The sequence below is a fragment of the Phyllobates terribilis genome, unplaced genomic scaffold (genome assembly GCF_046119375.1).
Source record: "Phyllobates terribilis strain yellow unplaced genomic scaffold, ASM4611937v1 Scaffold_4__5_contigs__length_816908805, whole genome shotgun sequence".
Taxonomy (NCBI): domain Eukaryota; kingdom Metazoa; phylum Chordata; class Amphibia; order Anura; family Dendrobatidae; genus Phyllobates; species Phyllobates terribilis.
The window spans coordinates 87,266,420-87,289,933 of record NW_027362764.1 but is presented as its reverse complement, the minus strand read 5'-3'; the positions used below and the strand labels follow the sequence as shown (position 1 = coordinate 87,289,933).

The following is a 23,514-nucleotide window of genomic DNA, read 5'->3' as shown; positions in this document are numbered from 1 at the left end:
GTGACCAACCTTGTGTGAGAGCAGGCGACTCCCACGGGACTGACAGCTGATGCTGACTGTCACGGCAGATAGGCTGGTAGACTGGCACGGCAGGTAGATGGGCGTGGTTGGTAAGCAGGCTCGGCAGGCAGGCTGGCGGGTACAGCTTGATAGACAGGCTGGGACCTGAGAACTGACAGGAAGGTTAGGAACCAAACGGACAATGTTGCACAGGCATCTCAATGTTGGGGGGGGGGGGCCTTAAATAATACCTGTGACGTGCCCCCTGGGCCGTGGGGTACTCGGCAGCCGGGCCTTATGGCTGCTTTAGGGGGAGATCATCACGGTGGCTGGCCCGGTCCGTGACCCAGGGCGGTCAGTGCAAAAAGGGGGATATATTTATAGGGGATTTGTCGTGACGCCACCTGTGGTGTCTGGTGAGGATCACCAGCGCTGCAACAGTCCTCTGAGGCAGATTGTAGGGCAGCTTGTGATGGAATGACTCCCCACAGGTGGAGCGGGCCTCAGGGCAGCGTGGGGGATGTATTGGATGGCGGTGCAGGGGAGAGACAGCAGGACGGTCCCAGAGGAAGGACAGACACTCACACGGGGGTAAGCTTCAGTACCTTTACTGGTGATGCTGCTGGCCCGGCCAGGGTACTCTAGGTGAAGGGCGCACTTCTGGACTCTCCCCAGTGAGAGGGTATAGGGCCTCCTGATCCGTTGCTTATTTCTCTAGGCTTCTGGCCTGCCTGGAGGCTGGGCCAAGCTTGGTTACTCTCTCTCTTTGCACCTGCTTACCTGGTGGTAGGGCCTTCTCTTTGGAGATCACTCTCCCTGGACGCTGGGACCTCTGTGACTAGCCCTGGTACTTTAGTCAGTGTTTGGTGAACCTGGGACCTGTAGTTCTCCAGGGGTTCCGGTGGTTCCTACTGGGTATAAGGAGTCCCTGTAGGCGCGGACCCGGTGTCCGGTATATAAATCGGGGTGAGCTTACTATGCTCCTCTGCCCCCTTAGCTCCACTCTCCTTTTCCTCTCGCCGTCGACCACACTCGGGGCCCTCACTACTTGGCAGCTGGCATGCTGCGTCTTCACCGCTCTCTGAGCGTCGGCACGCTCTCTGCTCACTCTGAGCTGTGTTCCTCTCTGAACACTGACTGTGACTAAAAACTTCACTTAACTGAGCTGCCTAGCTCCACCTTCCCTATATATGTCCCTAACGGGCTCCCTCTGCTGGTCTGAGGTGGAAGGTGGAGGTGTATGAATGTAGTGAGGGCCTCTTGTGGAGAAGTCCATCCATGCACCTTTCTGGGTTCTGTGGCACCAATGCGCAGCAGGGCGCCACACCTGTCCTCCGGCCATTGGCCGGGGACATCTTAGGACGGAATGCGCGGCCCCTTTAAGAGACAGGGAGCACACGCCCTAAGCACAGTGCCCGGGGATCTGCGTGCGGTATGCGCACCCCGGACACAGCCAGGGTGGGAGACAGCCGATGGAGCTACAGCCCACACCAAGAAAGGAAGATCAATAATTACCTCGGCTGCAGAGGATAATTTCATCAGAGTTACCAAACTCAGAAACCGCAAAATTACAGCACCTCCGATAACAGCTCTCATAAATGATAGACAGACATCAAGTAGCATACACATCTCAAAATCAACTGTACATAGGAGACTGCGATAAAGAAAAAGAGGAAATGGAGTTCTATTGGCATAAAAAATATAAATTTTATTAACTACAGGAAAATTCCAACCTAAATAAATTTAACAATAAATCACTAAGACAAAAGTGCATGATGCTAGAAGAAATGGTGCCATAAGTAACAAGACCAAATATTGCAAAATGCCCAGTAACAGGACTAAATGTCAGGAATCATACAGGGGATACCGCATATAGTCAGTGTATGACAGACCATTGTAGCATCGGCGTCTCTGCCTCCTGCCGGGCATAGACGTCGTTCCCCTCACTGCCGCGGTCCAGGTCCGGCGTCTTCCCGCTCCCCTGTTGCTGTGACGCGCACTGCGCGCAGCTTCCCGGGCACTGTGCTTAGGGCGCACGCGCGCTCCCTACCTCTTAAAGGGGCCACGCGCCGTCCTATAGAGTCCCCGGCCAATGGCCAGAGGACTTCCCATATATAAGGCACCTCCTCCAAAATGGAGGTGCCTGTGCAAGGTTGTTGCTCCGTGTGCTAACACTTGCTCCAGCCCTCAGGTCCCGCTGCCTGTCAGTCCTGCCTGCCAGTCTGTCTGTCGGTCCAGCCCCAAGCCTGTCTAACAGTTCTGTCCTCCAGTCTGTCTTCAGTTGTGTCTGCGAGCCTGCTTACCTGGAGCACCTGTCTGTTACCTGTTGTGCCCGCCAGCCAGCCTACCCGGAGCACCCATCTGGCTATCTTCCGAACCAGCCTGCTTATCTACCTGGTCCACCCGTCAGCCTTCCTGCCGTGCTCATCCGCTGTACAGGTCAGTTCCTGCCATCTGACCTGTGGGAGTCACCTGCTCTCACACAAGGTCGGTCCCAGCGTGGCACCTGGTCCACCTGCCCGGTCCCTCCCTGGTTCACGTAGTCGACTAAGCCGTTGTGTGACTTTGGTCGGGCCGAGTAGGCACTTAGTCACGAAGCACAGAGGTTCCACCACCCGGACTCGTAACAACCATTATAGGCCACATAAATCACATAAAGAAAGCAGATTCCAAATTAGTCCTTACTAAAAAATAGATCAAGTCAATTATGGACCGCCACTGTAAGGAGTAGATGGTAGGCACACGCCTCGACGCGTGTTTCGCTATAGTTAATATCGCTTTTTCAAGAGGGTGTGATAAGCAGACCTTGATGGTTGAGTTGCTCAATCACCCAATTTCAATTAAAACTGAGATGGTTTTGGATAAGTTGGATGCAGAGTGAAGGCAAAGCATCCAACATGTGCTCAGCTCCTCCGGAAACTCCTTTAAGACTGTTGGAAGCCATTGCAGATGACGAAGCTGCTTGAAAGAATGCCCAGAGGTTGCAAAGCTGTCATCAGAGTAAAAAGGGGCTATTTTTAAGATATAAGATTTAACACATATTCTGGTTTGTTTGTGCTTCTTTACTCTTTGCTTTCATATGTGTCCCCTTTTGGTTTTGTTGCCAGTCTGAATCTACAATGTGCACATTCCAATAATAACAAGGAAAATCATTGTATTAACAGATGTGCCCAAACTTTTGACTGGTACTGTATGTAGTTCAACTGAGCAGTAGATACTAAATTAATCGACACCTGTCACAATTCCTCTGCTCAGTGTGTCTTGAACGCAGTGAGTGACAGCTTTTCTGCCCTATGGAATCAGGGTCGTGCTGAGCTGTTAGTTTGGAGAGTGAGAGGTTAGTCGTCCAATCTAGTGCAGGGGCGTGCTAAGCTGTCGGTATTTTGATACACAATTCAGCCGTCCAATCTTAAACTGTGAAGTGTTGAGCTTCCTTCAGGTGTTCGCTGTTCTGAGTTATTACCCAGCTACTTAGCTAAGCTGTTAGTCCCAGATCACTGCCAGTCGTAGCATTTCTCAGTGGTGCATGTTTGCATTGTATTTCAGTGCTCTGTTTGTACATCTATTGCTGCCTGACCTTGGACCTTGCTCTGACCATCCGCTTGCCTAACCCCTTTGCTTTGATCCACTATCTTCCTGGTATTCTGACCTCGGACCATAACTTGACTACGCCTTTGTCTTTCCCCTTAGTTTATGATGTGCTCTCTTGGTATCTGACCTCGGACCATGACCTGACTACGCCTTTGTCTTTACCCTTAGTTTATGACATGCTCTCTTTGTATCTGACCCTGGGACGTTTGACTACCCTGCCTCTCGGCTTGTCTGTGAGTAGTGACTAGCTTCACAACACGATTCTTCAATATATCAGTACTTCTACATTATAAATGAGCAGAGAATTTATGCCTATGATCGTATATGAATGTTTCCATTAATAAAAGACATTTCATAATAGTAAGCAAAAAAGGTGTATAAACTTGAAAAAGCAGCTTTATAAGATATGAAAATAATTTTACTTTTAGTGTCCGGATACGAGCTGTCATCTTTTCTCTTTACATCTCCGCCACCAGCGAAATGACAAAAGAGAAGAATTCAATTTGACACAAATAGGACAAGGATGTGAGCGAATTCCAAGAGAAAATAGTCCTCTCAGGTTAAAAGTGCATGCAGCTAATTCTTGGCTATCAGCTCGGCTTCAATATACCATTCATAAAACATTTTATTTATTTTACCACAACAGCAATGCACTGCATGTTTTAACTCCTTAAAGACACAGGCAATTTTTTTTTTTGCATTTTCATTTTTTTAGCATCCATTTTCATTGAGCTATATTTGTATTTTTTCATCGACATAAAAGTATGAGGGTGTAGTTTTAGTGCGAATAATTTTAATTTCGAAAGTCACCATTAATTTTTCTATATAATGCATGGAAAATTGAGAAAAAAAATTCCACTTGCTGTGAAAGGTTGAATAAAACAGTTCTGCCACGTTTTTTTAAGGTTTAATTTTTACAGCATTAATTGTGCAGTAAAATAACCTGGGAACATGATTCAGCAGGTCAGTATAATTCCAGCAATACCAATTGTGTATAGTTTTTTTAACTCTTTCAGTGTCTTAAAAAATTCTGAACTTTGTAAAAATAAAAAAAATTGGTTGTTATAACCACTTTCCGAGACCCATAACTTTTATTTTTCTACTAATAAAGCTTGATGTTTTTTATTGATACCATTTTGGAGCACATACTACAGTATATTGTTTTTTATTGCATTTTACACTGTATGAACAATTAGTAGGCAAGTGAGTATTTTGACCATATCGTCATATTTTTATGCAGATTTTCTAACTCCAAATGTATAAACGTGAACACGTATTGATGTGTATTTGTGTAATGAGGGGGGTGAGGCCTATTGATACAACCCCCTTTATCAGGGTGTGCAGAATAATTAGGCAGCTGGTTTTCCTTGGCAAAATGGGCCAAAAAAAGGTTTAACTGACTCTGAAAAGTCAAAAATTGTTACAAGTCTTACAGAAGGATGCAGCACTCTTGAAATTGCTGAGATATCAAGGCAATCACAGAACCATCACAAGTTTGGCTGGAAATAGTCCCTGGTCCTTCCCCGGAGCCCCAGAATTAAAAGGTGTTCAGTGCTCAGAGACACGGCCGAGGTGAGGAGGCTGAACCCGATCACCACTGATCAAGACACAGACGTGAAACATCAAGACTGGGCCAAGAAATATCTGAAGATAGATTTTTCAAAGGCTTTATGGACTGATGAGATGAAAGTGACTCTTGACGCAGCAGATGGATGGTCCCATATCTGGATCAGTAACGAGCTCAGATCTCCACTTCCACTCAGATGCCAGGAAGGTGATGGTAGGTACTGCTATTGGCAGTATTTTTAAAGATGAGGCAGTTGGACCTTTTCGGGTTGCGTTTTTAGATGACACATTCTTCAAGCAGTGGTACAGAAAAAAGTCTGCATCTCTCAAGAAAACTATGATTTTTATGCCGGACAATGCTCCGTCACAGCATCAAAGTCTCCATTGCTTTGCTACTCAATAAAGGCTTTAAAGGGGTTGTCCCAAGAACAAATTACATTGTAATCAATAGATCTTGGAACAATAATAATTTTAATTGGATGTGTTAAAAAATGTTCCTGTGATGAGATAATCTTATAGGTGTGTCCCTGTTGGAATGGCTGTGTCTGACCGTGTATGGAACATGGTCTGATCATACCACATCTCCTGGGCAGAGGAGGAAGCAAAAGTGATCCCTGCTGTAATATCTGTATACTCGGTTTGCTTCCTCCCTTGCCCAGGAGATGTGGTATGATCAGACCAAGTCCCTGCATGGTCAGACACAGCCATAAGGGCTCATACCCATATGTGTGAAAAAAAAAAAGTTCCGATATCTGGACTTGCATACACATGGTACTCCTGATCTCCAATCTCTATAGAGCATATGTTCAGAAGAAGCAGCCTACAGCAGTACTGAGCAGTGTAGCTGTGAATCCATCACTGGGGCGTCGCGCAAGGTGTAGGAAAGACTAAGTGCAACACAAAGGGAAGAGGGAAAGGGAGCCCAGACTCTAGGGAAAGGGGGAGTGGACACCTACTAGGCTGATTTAGTATCACCCTGTCTCCACTAACGTCCCTATATTGGTTCTTTACCAATCGCCGCATGCGTACCTCGCCCTGTCTTTCCCTGGTGTTAGGCTCAGGCTAGGGAATGGAGGGGATGAGCACTAGTCGATCCACACTGAACACTAAAGACAACAAAGGGAGACAAACAAGGGAAAATCGCTTAGCTTTAGTCGACTCCAGACAAATGCGCACACGTCCTCTAGCACCAGAGAGGAAGAACTACTGCTCTTGCTCAAGCCTTCACAAGGAGTAATGAATATCTGTCACTTCTGAAACACCCGTGACATGGGGTGAGATAAAGCCTTAAAAATTTGCAGATTTGGTCTGTGTGTGAAAGCTCTTATTAAGCCTCTGTCACTCCAGCTCTATTTCCTGCCAATTGCCTCATCTTCCTGGCTAACTAAGAGCTCCTTTGATGTGTGACTGCAAGCAAAAAAAGCTGTCAGTGAAGCAGGAAAAGGCAGCGCTAGGCGGGGAAAAGAGCTGGTGTGACAAAGGCTTGAAAAGAGCTTCCAAAGTGCTGAAAGCACTTCAGCCTCATTTGCATATTCATTCCATTGCTGATTTCTCAGGAACAGAAGAACAGACTGTCTAGGTAATGGTGTTGCAGGATTTTCTTTGAAAAAGCTTTATGTACATATAAATAGTTTTGAGGTTGAAATCTTGCTGACAGATTCTCTTTAACCAAGTCTGATTTTTACAATTTTTCAGAGTGAATAATGAGTTTAGAGGGCAGAGAGGAGAAGAAGTGGCTCACAAGTGGAGAAAGAAGCAGATATTGCTCATCAGATACTGTATACTACAAAAGTTTCTTAAAGATACTTGGAATATTGAATTATGCAACATTTGTTGAAATGACAGTAACCATTTAACAATAGAATAGTCTGTTAGACGTATACATTTATTGTAACTGGTTATTCTACAAGGAGTATAGGAATATTTTCTGCTTATTATCTGCAACAGGCAGACAGGGTTTTCATAAGTACTGGAAAACAGATGGATTGTGTCTTCATGCTATAAGAAAATGTGGTTTAAACATGTTTCCCTTGTGGCTGCTATTTGATCAAAAACCTATGGAAATTGCGCACCTCTTAAAGAAAAATTTCAATAAATATACAGATAGTGTATCTTTGACCTATTTACTATATCATTAAGCGAGTGTTACACCCTGTGTTATAATGCACATTTTGAAGCTGGATTTTTGTAATAATTAGGGTCAATGCTCCTTATAAAATATACATTGGATGATAGCCAGAAATGAAGGAGGATGTAGCCTAAGGCAGACATATCCACCTTGGATAACCCGACCGCAACAACTGATATAAATAACATGTGCAGTCTTTAGCAGTGTTTTTATCCTCTTGGTTTTATCATTTAGCTTCAGTGAAGGCTGTAACTGAGCATGATAAATGACATAATAATCTCACACACCGATGACAAAATGAGCAGTTGTTCTATTTAAAGTGTACCTTTAGTTTTTGTCAACTTTTCAAAATAAACTGTCATAAAATACCCTACACTTCTTACTATGCATATACAGCTAATCCATAAATGTTTTTTATTATTTTACTGCCTGCAACGTTTCATTTGAGAGGATTCTCAAACGAGGCATCACAGGAGGTTGGGGCAGCACTCACTTTCCCACAGCGCACCGTCCCTGGAACAGAATATCATCAGGGGGTGGTGCGGCGGTCACTTACCCCTAGTTATGGGCAGTCCGGCTCTTTTTGGTGATCTGGCTCTTCTAGCTCCGCGCAATAAAAAGAGTTGGCCCTTTTGGATCCTAAATGGATCCATATTAAATATGTGTTCACCATATTTAAGATGACGTTAATGTGGCCGAGACCCTGCAAACCCACGGTCGAAAATTGATGAGTGGGCTGGGTTTGGTTCATGTGGGCGCAGTTACGTCCGCCGAACAGCGTGATTTTACTGCCAGTGAGAGCCATTAAGAGAATTTAGTGGCTCTCATTGGGATGCTGACTCCCGTCGTTCAGAGCAGGGAGCAGGCTCTTTGTCACGGATCGTTTATGAATGACCCATCACTACTTACCATGGCTTCTTTTATCGCCGCCCTCTGAAGATGTCCTGAATCTATGGCACTTAAAGAAGCTGTGAAAGAAGTGACAGAGGCGCCGACACTTTGCTGCTGTCCTTGTAGGCGGCAGCTACTTACTGTGAAAGGAGATGTCAACAGGGGGTGGTGATAGAAGCAAGGTGAGTGACAGCAGCGCCACCCCTTGATGGTTCGTTTGAAAGTGATGATAGAAGCTGTGGAGCAGCACTGTTGCAACTCACCCTACTTCTATCACTGTCACCTGATGACGTCTCCTTTCAAAGTAATTAGTTGCTTCTCCCACACCTTCTATCAGTCCATGGATTCAGGACATCTTCAGAAGTCAATGAAAAAAGCTGTGGTAAGTAACTGCAGCACCCTGATGACGACATGTTCCAGGTGGGGTGATTGACACTGCGGGGAAGTGAGAGGAGCCCCAGCCTCCTGATGACGCCTCATTTGAGAATCCTCTCAAGTGAAATATTACAGGAAGTAAAATATAAAAAAACATATTTAGGGATTAACAGGATAGGGAGACTTACTCCTCTCCAATCCATCCGGAATGCGGCAGCCAGAGTCATATTTCTGTCCAGCCACTACACCAATGCCTCCACCTTCATCCAGTCATTGCACTGTGTTTATCCATCCACTACAGAGTACAAACTTCTCTCGCCCACAAAGCTCTCCACAGTTTTGCACCACCATAAATCTCCTCCCTCATGTCAGTCTATCATCCTACCCATGCTCTCCATTCTGCAACTGATCTAAGACAAACATTCGTCATAATCAGAATCTCCCACTTCCGTTTCCAAGATTTCTCTCGTGCTGCGCCAGTTTTCTGGAATGCACTACCCCAGATGATCTGATTAATACCTAGCCCCCACATTTTTAAGCGAGCTTTAAAAATACATCTCTTTAGACAGATCTATACTCTCACTTGACTTATCTAACTCTTCCCTATTAATCTGGTCTAGCCTACTCATCTGTTTCCACATCTTCCATGCACCCAATAGCACTTGGTAACTGTACTTAGACAGATACTGGCCGGCTCATGCAGCTTTATTTAAAAACCCCTATTTACTATAATGATGGCTGGACCATGCATGACAAGCACTTTTTAGTTTTTACCTATTGTTTCCCCCTATTTCCTTATAGATTGTAAGCTTGCGAGCAGGACCCTCACTCCTCCTGGAACTATTGAACTATGTGTAACTCTCTGATGTTTTTATTGTCTGTACATGTCCCTGTTTAATTGTAAAGTGCTGCAGAATATGTTGAATTATATAAATAAAACTATTATTAGTATTATTAGAGTAGTATCAGTTACTGACAAGAAACAGAAGCAGGTGATAAGTGGTCACAGAGTAAACGCACGGCCAGTAGATGTGCAACATTAGCCTCCGACCTAGTGCACCCTTAATGCAGAAAAAAGCGTATTGACAACAGGACCCTCAAAACCCTCAAGTCAGGCTGATTCTTGTAATTTTCTTCAAGAATTAAGGTTAGATAGACCAAGTGGAGAGCATAAAATACAGCAGGGCCATCAAGGAAAAACCTGCAAAAGTGACAAGTAGTCCAGGCGTAAGAGCAAGATCAATGTAGCGTCTGCCTCCTGCTCCACACTTAATGCACTAGAAAGCATATTGACAACAGAACCCATAGGTCAGACAGAGCCCTGCAGAGTCATCAGGGACAAGCCAGCAGACACCCAAACTACCAATGCCCAAACTAAGATTAATACTACTGCACTGCATTGTTCCAGTTAATAATAAGGATTGTAGCCAGAGAATGTTCTACTGCAGCCAAGCTGTAATATGACTGCTACTACCTATTTTCCACACCTGACTAAGGACAATGTGTTAAAGGGAATTTGTCAGCAGGTTTTTGTTATGGAATCTGATAGCAGCATAATGTAGAGAACCTGATTCCAGGGATGTATCACTTATTGGACTGCTTAGTGCAGTTTTGTTAGAATCCCTGTTTGCTCTGCTGTAGATAGGTACCGTCCCAATTTAGGGTCACCTTGCCGCTGGTGGGACGGCTTGTATACTTTTTTTGATCAAAAATAGTTCACTAAGTACCCTATATTTATTATGCAACTTTGCTTTACATTTATATATAATGATGGTAGGGTATGAGATATATTTTTGTCTTTTGTCTTTTGTAGGTTTTGTTTCTTTTTTGCTAGTGTGAACATGCTCCTATTTCTTGCATGTCTACCATCTTAGACCTCAGTTCACATTGCCTGGTTTTTTGTCTTGTTTGCATTCTGTGCAATTTAAGGGTGTGGCATCCCCTTTGTTGAGCTGACTGGTATATATGTAGCTTACCACGGGCCTGGGTGGTCTGGAGTTGGGACCCGGTCCTATTTGTCTACCCTTTTATAAGGCATTACTTCAACTTTGATATACAGTAAGGTTTTTAATATAGGCAGTATAGGTACCGTCCCAATTTAGGGTCACCTTGCCGCTGGTGGGACGGCTTGTATACTTTTTTTGATCAAAAATAGTTCACTAAGTACCCTATATTTATTATGCAACTTTGCTTTACATTTATATATAATGATGGTAGGGTATGAGATATATTTTTGTCTTTTGTCTTTTGTAGGTTTTGTTTCTTTTTTGCTAGTGTGAACATGCTCCTATTTCTTGCATGTCTACCATCTTAGACCTCAGTTCACATTGCCTGGTTTTTTGTCTTGTTTGCATTCTGTGCAATTTAAGGGTGTGGCATCCCCTTTGTTGAGCTGACTGGTATATATGTAGCTTACCACGGGCCTGGGTGGTCTGGAGTTGGGACCCGGTCCTATTTGTCTACCCTTTTATATGCATTACTTCAACTTTGATATACAGTAAGGTTTTTAATATAGGCAGTATAGGTACCGTCCCAATTTAGGGTCACCTTGCCGCTGGTGGGACGGCTTGTATACTTTTTTTGATCAAAAATAGTTCACTAAGTACCCTATATTTATTATGCAACTTTGCTTTACATTTATATATAATGATGGTAGGGTATGAGATATATTTTTGTCTTTTGTCTTTTGTAGGTTTTGTTTCTTTTTTGCTAGTGTGAACATGCTCCTATTTCTTGCATGTCTACCATCTTAGACCTCAGTTCACATTGCCTGGTTTTCTGCTGTAGATATGTAGTGGAGCTAAGACTTCTGAGCTGTGTATATCCCCACCCACACCCCTGATTGGTAGCTTCCTGTGTATGCCGTGCATTGTCAACAAGCTGCCAATCAGTGGAGGGGGCGGGGTTACCCTGATCAGCTGGACTGTGCTGCAGGTGATTTCTAGTCCTCTAGTTATAATTTCCTGCTGATAAAACACTAATTGTATTGAAACTACAGCACACAGCCTAAAAAGTGACACATCTCTGGAATCAGGCTCTCATCTTCTACATGCTGCTCTCAGATTAAATAGTAAAAACTTACTGACAGATCCCCTTCAAGACTTTCCCCTGATTTATCACCATGTAGCTAAAGCAAGATTTCCATTAGTAAAGCGAGAGTTCCACTTAAAAGTGTGTCTGGTGCTTGCATACAGCCAGTTCTCCAACACATTATAGAGAACAGTCTATTTAGAGTCAATATAACTCAAATATAAGTTTTATTACTTGAATGTAATTTCTTATGATTGCAAATATCATCTCTGCATGTTTCGCCCTTTGCAAACACTGGTACACCACTATTATAGCTAGTCAGTGACTAAGAATAACTCACAACACAATGTTCTACGTTAAATGATCAATTAGAAACCTGCTGCTCAATACTGTATATACTGCAACTGCATTACCGTAAATGGATTTCTGTGTCTGTATATCATAAGGTTTATGACCACTTTCTTTCATATGGTTACAAAAAAAACCACATTCAGCTTATTACAGCACAGTGCTGTAACTGTCTAACATAAACCCATGAACTTTACTAATATTGACAGGGATACTCCATAGTATCACGTACACTAAGTGTTTTAGCATGTAGGATGTGAAGATGATGAGTCAAAGGGGAAAAACTCTTATCATGAATTATGAGAAATGGTAAATGGGTTGTCTGATTATAGAGAAAAAAACTCTCTTTTTTAAAGAAACAGTGTGCACTCTTGGTCATTTGATGTGTTTGATATTACAGTTCAGCCCAGTTCTCCTAAATGATCTTCCTTTCCAGCTGTCAACATTTATCTCCTATCCACCAGACTGAAAGGACTTTAAGTAATTTGCAAACATCATCTATTCTTAAAAAATTACAATATTGGATTGCAACATTGAACAAAACTTGTATTCTGCCACAACTTTTTATACACTTCACAACCATTCTATTTTAATAAAAAAAGATCACAAGTTGATGGGACTTATAGAAATATGCATCAGAGTGGGCTGTTCCTTAAAATTTTCAGTGCGGTTCACAAGTACCGCAGTGGGGGTTAAAAGCATCCAGCAAATGTTGGGAGGTATGTTTTTGCGTGACCCAGTGCTGTGAACTGTTTGCTTGTAGTATGATAGTAGTTTGATAATTAAACGTTTCAACTACATAACAAATGTAGTTTATAGAAAACCTATGTGGATTGTAGGAAAAAAAACAGAATACCATGAGGAAACCCAAGCACACTGAACAGAACATACAAACGCCATACAGATTTTTGTTTTTTAAGGATTTGAACCTATCACCTGAGTGGCACCTTAATTTTCCTTCAATTGGGATCAAACTGCTGATGCAGCTACAGCCCGACTGATTGAAGATGGTGGAGCCTACCTAAGTGGCACAGATGCATGCATTATATATAGGCCATAAATGGTACTGAAGTCTCTTTCCTATTCAAGTGATAGGGAGAAAACTTGCAGTACCATTCATGGCCACTGTATAATGTATGAATCTGTGCCACTTCCAGTGAGCCAAGGCCCTGTCGATCATCTGATCAGTTGAAGTGCTGGTAGGACCCCCACTGATCTGATATTGATAACCTATCTTATGGGCTTGTGCAGACAACCATATTATCGGTCCGAGGGCGATCCAACAAAACATCAAACTGCACTCGGACCAATGTTATTCTATGGGGCTGTGCACATGTTCCAATTTTTTCCTCGGACATAGTCTTTCCGAGGTGAAAAATCGCAGCGTGCACGATTTGCATCCAATATTCGGATCGCACTCGGCCATGCAAGTCAACGAGTACATAGAAAAAAATATAACTGCACTCGCATGATGATTTTCACTGAGTCACAGAATGGAGAAGATGCAGAATTTTTCTTTTTCCATTTTCACCTCATCCGAGAAAATCGGATTACACTATGATCACACTCTGATGAAACTCTGATCAGAGTGTGATTACCATAATCGGCCTGATTTTCTCATATGAGAGAAAATACGGTCCTGTGACCCTAGCCTAAGGTTAAGGCATCAACCTTAAAGTTCAATTATGACTCCTTTAATACCAATAACTGAGCGCACGTCCCACGTAGCATAATTAGAAAAACACACACCACATAACTTGCATCAATAAAAAAGAAATAGATTCAGCCACCTGGATAGACTGACAGGACGTGCTCCCCGTCCATTTTTCCGAGGCTGTTTATATCCTGCCTCTTTCCTGTGTTTGTTTTCTGAAAAGGTGCATTATAACGTCACCAGAATTTCATTTTAGATGCTATCATGCAAAAAACAACATGTTCAGGTCATACAATAGTCCTATTGTAAAGTCTTTGACACTTTTCGCATGGAAACAATGCAATATTTGGTGCGCATAAGAAATGAAGCAAGTCACTAACAGTCCAACTGGTTAAGACTTCTTGCAACTTGCCTCTCGCAGGCGCGGTACTTTGTGAGTCACAATGTGACCCCATTCCTTTGCATTATGCGGCAATAGCAGGAGCAGAATTATATGTGGCCAAGCGAGCTGTGTTGCTGCCAAAGTTGCAGTGTAGCCCCAGCCAAAACCTGCTGTTTTATGGACAATAGTTCTTACATTATTGTACCACATGGATCCTAAAAAGTGACAAAAGGTACAAGCCCTTCTCTAGAACTAGAAATGGGTTGTTGGGTTTACAAAATCTATTTGAACTTCCCTATTATGTAAAACCATGTCCAGTATTAATGCAAGTGACCGACATCATAGCTGCACATTTGTTGCATCAATCTTATTGCATGGTGTGAATTACAGTAAATGGCTAAGAGCTGGGGATAGGACAGAGGTGAGCAAGGACAAGATACTTAAATCCATCCATCTACATATCAATATATCCTATTTATGTAGACAATTACTGAATAGGGGGTAAGAAAAATGACATATATTAATATCAGCAATGAACAGCAACATGATCCATGGCATGTGAGCATTTTTCAAAATTTTCTTGATATAGTGAAATCCATCCATCCATCTTTCTATCTATCTATGTTTCTATCTCTCTATCTATCTATCTATGTACCTATCTATCTATTTCATATCTATCTATCCACATATCTACCCATTCTATCTCAGTGGTGGACATAGACAGAAAAGGGCCCCTGTGCAAAAACAGTATAGGGGCCCTTTACAGCCCAATAGTTGCACAATAATGCACAATTCCACCTGCTTTGGAGGTGAAAATGGGCCCCTTTACAACCTGCACAGGTTACCCCAACGTTATGTGTGCCCCTGATCTATCCATATATCTGTCTGTCTATCTATCTATCTATCTATCTATCTATCTATCTATCTATCTATCTATCTATCTATCTATCTATCATCTATATATCTATCTCTGTCTCTATTATCTATCCATCTATCTATCATCTATCTATCTATCTATCTATCTATCTATCTCTGTCTCTATTATCTATCTATCTATCTATCTATCTATGCACATCTATCTATCTATCTATCTATCTATTATATATCTCATATGTATTTGTCTACTAACTACCATAAAGTGCATTTTTTTGCATTTACTTGAGAAATAAAGGGTGTTTCTTCAGTTGCATTTGACAAGTCACATTACATAGAATACTGTTATTCCATGTGCGGATAACCTGTTGCCGTGATTGATGACTTTGCTCATCGCAGCGGCAGGTGGCTTCCTCCATACCCAGAGAATACATGTCATACACACGTGATATAACACTTTGGGTGAATCCCATAAATTCTGTTCAATCAACAAAAAAATTAGAAATGTGCCGAATTTAAAATAATTGTATATGTCACTGAACAGATTCCCACTTCATCTTTTTGTACTTATTTTATTGTAAAGAATAAATAATTTCTAATATATTAAGCTGGCATACAAATGAGGAGAAAATCTGCTTCCAGAACAATAAAGCCATCTATAGTTTATTATGCACTATCACGATACCCGCTTGCTAAAAATAGGGTCGTAAGAAACAGCATGAAAAATGACAAAAAATGCAGAAGTGGAAAACCGCACGGTGGCATACGACTGTGAGCAGCATACGACTGTGAGCAGCATACGACTGTGAGCAGCATACGACTGTGAGCAAACACAAGCAGGATCAGATTGTAGACTGCGATACATACCCCGTGTCTGTGGTCTGACAGGCTTCTGAAGTCTGAGTGCTCCTGGGATAACCTGCAGAAGTAATCTGCCTTCTCTTGTTCATACAACCCTTTTCATGGTCATTGAAGAGGCCCTTGGTTGGAGCGGGGTTCACAGCATTAGTGTCTGGTAGTTCTGGCGGATATCCATTTAGCATCCCATTGCCAGACTTGGTGTCTGTAGCTTCGTGTTGGTAGCCATCAGTCCTGTGCTGATATGTGGAAAGCGTGCTCTTCGACACTCTGTACCCATGAGAAACTAGGAGGTCCTCTACGCTGAACATGCTGTGCTTCCTGGAGGAACAGCTATGCCGGGGCAAACTTTACTTTCAAAGGGTCTTTCATCACTGGAAGGAAGAAGAGTAAAATAAATATCACTCAGCAGCACGTGTTCCACGCTGGTTCAGGAATCCTGGGTTTTTCATTACATACTTTGTTTAGTTACCTAATGTTAAATTATATGCAGATGCTCTGATGAGTAATGGAAGGATCCTGCCAAGATAAGAAACTTGTATGTTGCAGCCAGAAAAATGGGGATGAGATTTAGCTGCTGACTCTGCTTATTTTAGAAGGTAACTCGGAATCAGGAAACGCTTTAGGAAACGGTAAACACTTAAAGAACTCAATAAAGGCCTGACATGAGAAAGAAGAAAATACGAGTTAGCAGATCTGTGCCCTGATGATGAACCACATTGTACCAAGCAAAACTGGAGTGGAAATATACCCGGGAAACGTATAAATAATGTTGTCATTCATTGCATGTTAGAACTGCATGGAAAGCAAACCTGAAAGTTTACATTGGATGTTGACTAGTATTTCAGATTTATCTTTAAAGGGGTTGTCCACTACTCTTCTCAATCTGCATGTTTGCCTCCAGTAAAATAATAACACTTATACTCACCTCAAGTGGCAATGTCGTTCCAGCATTGACGGCACTCGCTCTCCCGGGGCTTGCATCACATTGTTATGTCACGCAATCCCTGCACCCAATTAGGGGTGTCTTCACTCTCCCCATCATCGGACAAATCAGACATCAAGAGGAAATCAGAAATGTGGCTGTGTGCTCACTTCCCATTGATGTCTGATACGTCCAAAGGTGGGGAAAATAAAGCCATCCCTGATTGGATGCAGGGCTTGCGTGACATAAAGTGACGCGATCCATGGGAGAGCGAGTGCTGAAAGGTAAGTATAAATGCTGTTATTTTTCTGGGGGCATACATGCTGATTGAGAAGGGGATGTCCGAGTAGTAGACAACCCCTTTAAAGACTTGCTAAAGTTTTGTTGTCCTACTGACAATCCAAAGTTACGAGCTTTGGTATCACACCTTAGTTCCTTATTTTCCTGAACACTATGCTGCAATGCAGTTTCAATTGCTAGCTCATGCTCCTTTAGAAGCTTTTTTCAGCTGCTTCTCAGCAAGAATCTGAACATTCAGTCTCTGTATGGAGCTTTCTCTGTCTGATCCTCTCATCTCACCCTCATACTCAGGCAGGGAAAGTCCCCTACCCTGTTTCACTATAGAGTATGGAGCTTTGCTGAGCAACAGTTGGAAGCAGCTTCTAAAGAAGTATGAAGTGGACTTTGAAAGAGCACTGCAACAGTGCTTGGAAGAGAAGGAAGCAATATAAGGTAATGAGTTTTATTACAAAATAAAATCGCAACTTTCCAATCCCTCAAGGATAATTCAATTAAAAAAATGTTACTTCTTAACTTTTGATATTTCCTTCAAATATCCTTAAGTATTTCTCCCTTCCTACATTTTCCTCATAATTTGTTCTCATCTATCAACTGTTTCCCCCTCACTCCATGCACTTAGTAGCCCTTCATACTGTGCATAGTAACTGACTGGTGACCGGTTCATGCAGCTTTACATAAATACCCTTATTTATGATGATGGGTGGACCATACCATACAAGCACTTTTTCTTTTTGTGTCCCTATTTCCTTTTGTGTCCCTATTTCCCCATAGATTGTAAGCTCTTGTGAGCAGTTTGAATTTAAAATCGGAATGTAGCTGATCTCACCAACACCAATCTTGTATGGGGACATTTTAATTCCTACCAGCCAATACGCAAGCTACTTCTGCCAGTCAATCACCTCTAGCAGCGCTGGGAGGAGCCGGTCAGGGGCGGAGCCGGACAGGGGCGGAGCCACACTATTCTCGTCTCCGGATATGGTTCTGGATCTTCTTATTATATTTTCTATGAAACGCTGAAGCGTTTAATAAAATGATATCCCTGGCTGCAATCATACAGTTAGGCACAGACTTGTGCTGCCAATGGTTTGGACAGCATGAATTAGGGGACAGGTTCCTTTTAAGTCCAGTTCCATCGGAAAAGGCCAAAACCTTCAATCAGGAAAAAAAATAAAAAAGATTAGGGATCTGTAAGCTTATGCATTTTGGGTTAGCACATATGAATAAGGATTGGTAACCCGAAACGAGTAAGCTTATGAATTCTTAATCTTTTTTTTTTTTAATCTTTTTTGCTTTTTCTCACCATGTCTTTAATTGCACAGTAAAATACATTTTTTTGACATTTTCTCATTGGTGCTGGAGCCCAGTCCTCATGGACCCTTCTTCGATTTCTGACCTTGATACCATCCTGGGTTGTTTCATCACTCCTGGCAGCACACCCTGACCAAACATGGTCCACCATGTTTTCTCCTTCCCTACACTCTGATCAGAGTTTGATCAAAGTGTGATCGTAGTGTGATCTGATTTTCTCAGATGAGAAGATGAAAAAAAAAAAGTCTCCATCTTCTCCATTCCGTCAGTCAGTGAAAATTGAACTGCACTCCAATATCATCCGAGTGCAGTCTGATTTTTTCCACAAACTCATTGACTTGCATGGTCGAGAGCAAATTGGGCATGCTGCAATACTTTTCAAGGACAAAATCAGAAATTTGCAAGGCCCCATAAAATAACATTGGTTCAAAAATAGAGTCTAATATGAAAATAGAGTCTCCTTCTCTGATGCACACAAGCTGATGTAAAAACACTGCAGCTTCATCCCCCTCCTCCCTCACTGTCGTCACTTTCTGTGGCCGAGAAGTTACATTTTTATGTCTTGACACGTACTACTTTTTTGTAAAGAATTATAAAATAGCTGTCATGTTGATATAATTGTAAAATTGAGCCCACACTTTAACCAAGCTTTCTTAGCAGTCAGAGCCTGGGAACGTGTTGCCAGCATTAAACTGTGTGAACATAATGTACAAGGGAAAAACACAGCAATCTGGCCTCTCTACGGTAATGAATACACAATACATTGTTTTCACATTAATTTGCCAAGTTTTCACTGTGACTGATTTCATATTTTAAGGCCAAAGACATATAAACATTCTTCTGGATATTTAGCTTCATGAGTTCATGGAGCAAGTAACCCTATAGTCTGGGTCCTTAACTCTTAAGACAATGCTTTATGGTGCTACACTTTAAGTTCTCTCCGTCTGCGCTCATTTAAAGTAATGGCCTTATTCATCAGGCCGATTTTTGTACAAAAATTTCTTCACTTAAAAATGATGTACAATACAAAGTTATATTGTGGTACTGTGTTAGCCAGAAAATTCAATGTAAATACTTTTATGCCCAAAAATGACAAAAATATACCTTTAGAGTGATACCTTTATTGGCTAACCAGAAAGAAATATATATATATATTTTTTTCTGGTTAGCCAATAAAGGTATCACTCCGAGAATACTTTTGTCATTTTTGGGCATAAAAGTATTTACATTGCACTTAAAAATAAATTTCATTAAGGTTGTTTTGTCGGCAATCACATGAATTTCTGCAAGTTTAATTCAGATGAATTGGTTTGTACCGTGTGAATCCACCTTAATGGTTTTTAAATCTTGGCGGTAAAAACTAAATTAATTGGCATTTAAAAGCTGCGTTCTTGGGCCCAAACACTCAGACCATGCAATCAGCAAGTTATCTATCCTGTGGATAGGGTAGGGCTGCCCCTTTAACATTTAATTGTGCCCACTACTAAAATTACCTCCATGTTCTCAGAATTTGCAGTATCCTGGATTGCTCTTGTGAGAGTGGGAGACACTTTTAGATAGAGGGAATGCTACTAGTATGTACCAAGTTAAAAAGGTTATCCAACTTTTACATTCTTTTTAAAGTGGATCCATCACCACATTTCACATTACAAATGGCATACATTATGTAAAAAATCTATTAGAATTGATGAGGCTGGTGTACTTACATTGAAACCCCATGTCAAAATAGCTTTTATAATTTAAAATTAATTCCAGCTGGATTTAAATGTTCACTTTAATATCAGGATTTAACAGCCATTTTGATATCAGGTTACCTTTATCAAAGTAAGTAAACCAGCATCATCAGGTCATCATTATCATCAGATCTGCTTGGGGAAAAAAAAAGGGACACAGCAGAAAATGTTGTCAAACAAGAAAAGAAACTACAATCACATCTTCTTTCCCGTGCAGATCCAGTGGGCAGCCCTTCTGGGCTTTGTTTGCAACCATATGACTACTGCAGCTAATTACTAGCCGCAGCAGTCAGATGCCGAACTAATGGCATCATTGTTTCTATCACTGGCTAGTAATGCCAATAGTACGATGTGCGACTGCTGAGGTCACTAATTGGCTGTAGCCATCACGTGCTGGCTGCTTGTAATCAACGAATGAGAAGATGCCGGAGAAAAGTTGAACTTTTCATCTTTTTAAATAGCCCCATTACTGTGTAGAAGAGTCTATATAGTCATTCAATTAAAGGGAGTCTGTCAGCATAAAATATCTAGAGAAGTAATAAAGGCCCAGACATGTACCGCCAATGGCAGCAGACCACTTGGCCACTATGGGTGCTGTGTACGGTAGTGCCCCCTCGCCCACCATCCCAATTTCAACTGAATCTGCATCCACAGGACCCAAATACTGTTGAATACAATGGTCGAGCAGGGGGCCATCAGCTCCTTGCTCCTCCATTCAACCTGGTGTCAAAAGCGATGATGTCCCTAGATCACGCTTGTGAGGAGCCTATTTTTTTTTTTTACTATATCGGTGCATTTTTTTACAAGGGAAGGAGGAGAACCTTTGAGGGGCATCATACTGTATTTAGGGCACTGTGAGGTCATTATACTGAATTATGCACTGTGGGGGTATCAAACTGTATTGGGGGCATTGTTGTGGCCTCATACTGCATTCAAGGCATTGGGGAGGCATCATATTGCATTGTGAGGTTTTGGGGGTCTTGATTTTGTATTGGAGAGAAATGTGGTAGCCCTATACCATTTTGGGTGGCATTGTGTGTCATTATACTGTATTGGGAGGACAATATTGGCATCATACTTTGCTGGGAAGACTCTGGTAGCAGCATACTGTATTGGGGGAACTGTAGGGGCATTATATTGTACTGGGAAATGTGCTGTTGCGTCATTATATTGGGCATTATAGTTGCAAATTTGTGGGGGAATTTACTGTGGGGACATCATTCTGTGATGGGGGACTACTTAGGGACATCATACTTTGTGGAAGGTCGTTGTGGGGTCATCATATGAAAGGACCCCATATGACACCATGAATGGGGTATTGTAGTGGATTAGATCATTAAAAGGCATCACAAGCAGTGTGAGGGGTAATTATTTGTGTGGGGGGGGGGGGCACCTTAAGCCCACCAAATAATTATTTTTTGGTGGGCGGCAGGAGGCCCCAATTTAGACTTTTGCCGTGGGGTTCCATGATTTCTGTATACATCAAAGATCTACTGCTTCTAAAGACTCTTCTTTTGATCAGATGGCCCTGAAAGCTCCAGGAAGCGTTAGATGCAGCTGGTACAGACACTGGGACGTACAGGTATACGGAGGTGTTGTGCCATGAACAGATCCAACCACATTGGTCATGTGATAGGGATCATTATTTGGGTTTCCACCTCTACTCTCAGAGTTGCCCTATGAAGTAACGTTTGTTCTTCTTTTTTACTATAGGTTTAAAATTAAATTTATCCTGAAGAGTGTAAGATATAAAGAATATAAAATGTAAATAATGGACAAGACGATCTATTATCCTACCAGTACTTGTGTTACTGTATACTTCAACGTCTTCTGCATTTCCCCAAACTCGTTGCCACTTTCGTATCATAATCAACACAATGCCTGATGAGAAGTTCTACATTTGTTTGACCTGGCAAAATCCATAACCACGTAATGAAACGGCCTCCCATGAAGCTTTATGCCTTCGCTGTACATCACAACCATTCATCTCCATGCTCCTTACCCTCACCCATACAAAGAGCCAGAAACTCTCCATAAATGGCTATGGAAGCGATTTTTCATGTTTGAAGTTAATCCTCCGACTCACAGCTGGATTACCACTGGCCCCTGTCCAAAGTTAAAACAGACAGTCACTTGGATGTTCTTTGCTAAGAATCCTGTCTTTTGTAAAACCACACATAAAGATACACAAACAAGAGGCTTTAATGGCTGCACCCACATGCGCGGAGCGCAGAAAGATCTTCTTTGTATCAAGCAAGGCATTCCCAGAGGACATATAATATCAACAGCAAAGTGAGAGGATCATGTACAAGTGTAATGATTTTACATCAGCATTAATCATCTAGTGATGACAAGCAACATGGAAGGAAAGGACTTTACTACCCTGAACTCTTAACCCTACTGATGCCAGTGCATTTTGCAAAAATCTAACTAGGAAAATCTTAGAAAAGTGCTGGGGTAAATGACTACTGGCTAGTGTGTGACATCCAGGAGACATCTACCGTACATGACAGCTTTGTGCACTTGAATGAAATAGAGCCTGACAAGTCAACTACCACTGGAAAGACAAGACACTACGGACATGCTGGGCTGGAAAGATCTGTCACCTGGACAACTCTGAAGGGCTTTTCTACAATTTAGATGATATTGAATGTAAAAAGCATGTAGAATGACAGTTTCCATAAATTACATTTCTTTTCTGTTGCTTATATAGCGCTAACATACTCTGCAGGGCTCTCATCTGACTTGCTCCCCAATCGGGCTCTAGTGCCCCTATCTCAGACAAACGCAACGCTAGTGTTGGCTTCATAGAAAGAGATCAGTATCTTTTTGGAGTGTGGGAGAAAGTCCACGTAGACATGGAGAGAACATACAAGCTCCAGTCAGATTTTGCTCTAGGTCACATTCACACTCCAGTGATGCTGCAAGGCAATAGTGCTAACACAGAGTCACAATTCTGGAGCTCCTATTCTTGGAACGCTACTTTATTATGCTCCTCTGTTACTCGCCTGGAAAATTCTGATTAAATTGTCAGGTGTTAGCATTGCCCTAATCAATGGGGCATTTTCCTACACAATCTGTCCAATGTCAGAGCAGGAAATGAATGAATAAATTAAAGGGGTTTGTGCAGGACTTAAATCGTGATGACGTATCTTTAGGATAGGCCACCAATATCTGATTGGTGGAGTGTCAGGCACACACTGATATGATATTGTTGACTTATGCTAAGGAAAGGTCATGAATAGAAAAGAGCTAATTCACTCCAAATTTCCCCAAGAAATTCAAATTTTAACGAAGTGGAATTTTTGGAGATTAGAATTCAGCAAAAAGGTTGTAAAGTGGTTACAAAAAAATAGACTCTTATTCTCAAATCTCATGACTCTCACCATAACTGTCCCACCTTTGCTCTCCACTTTATCTTATGATCAGCTCTTCTTCAGTTTTCTTCTTCCTCCAAGTCTTCCAGTTGGTGCCACCACTGACTAGTCCTTATGTGGCACCCCAGGGGTCTGGTTGCCACAGTAATAGAAATATTACGTCTGAGAGCAAGTG

General features: G+C 42.1%; 1 protein-coding gene across 3 annotated transcripts in view; it reads right to left on the bottom strand.

The window, feature by feature from the left end:
* JCAD (junctional cadherin 5 associated) overlaps positions 1-23,514 on the bottom strand; it is a 181,827-nt gene that overhangs the window by 27,431 nt on the left and 130,882 nt on the right. For 2 of the 3 annotated variants that reach the window (XM_073677596.1, XM_073677595.1), the window contains one exon: positions 15,706-16,070. In XM_073677596.1, coding sequence (XP_073533697.1) covers positions 15,706-16,007 — 302 coding nt within the window. In that variant the 5' untranslated portion in view covers positions 16,008-16,070. Of the gene's footprint in view, positions 1-15,705; positions 16,071-16,168; positions 16,310-23,514 lie in introns of those variants that run through there. The other variant, XM_073677597.1, reaches the window with a different exon arrangement.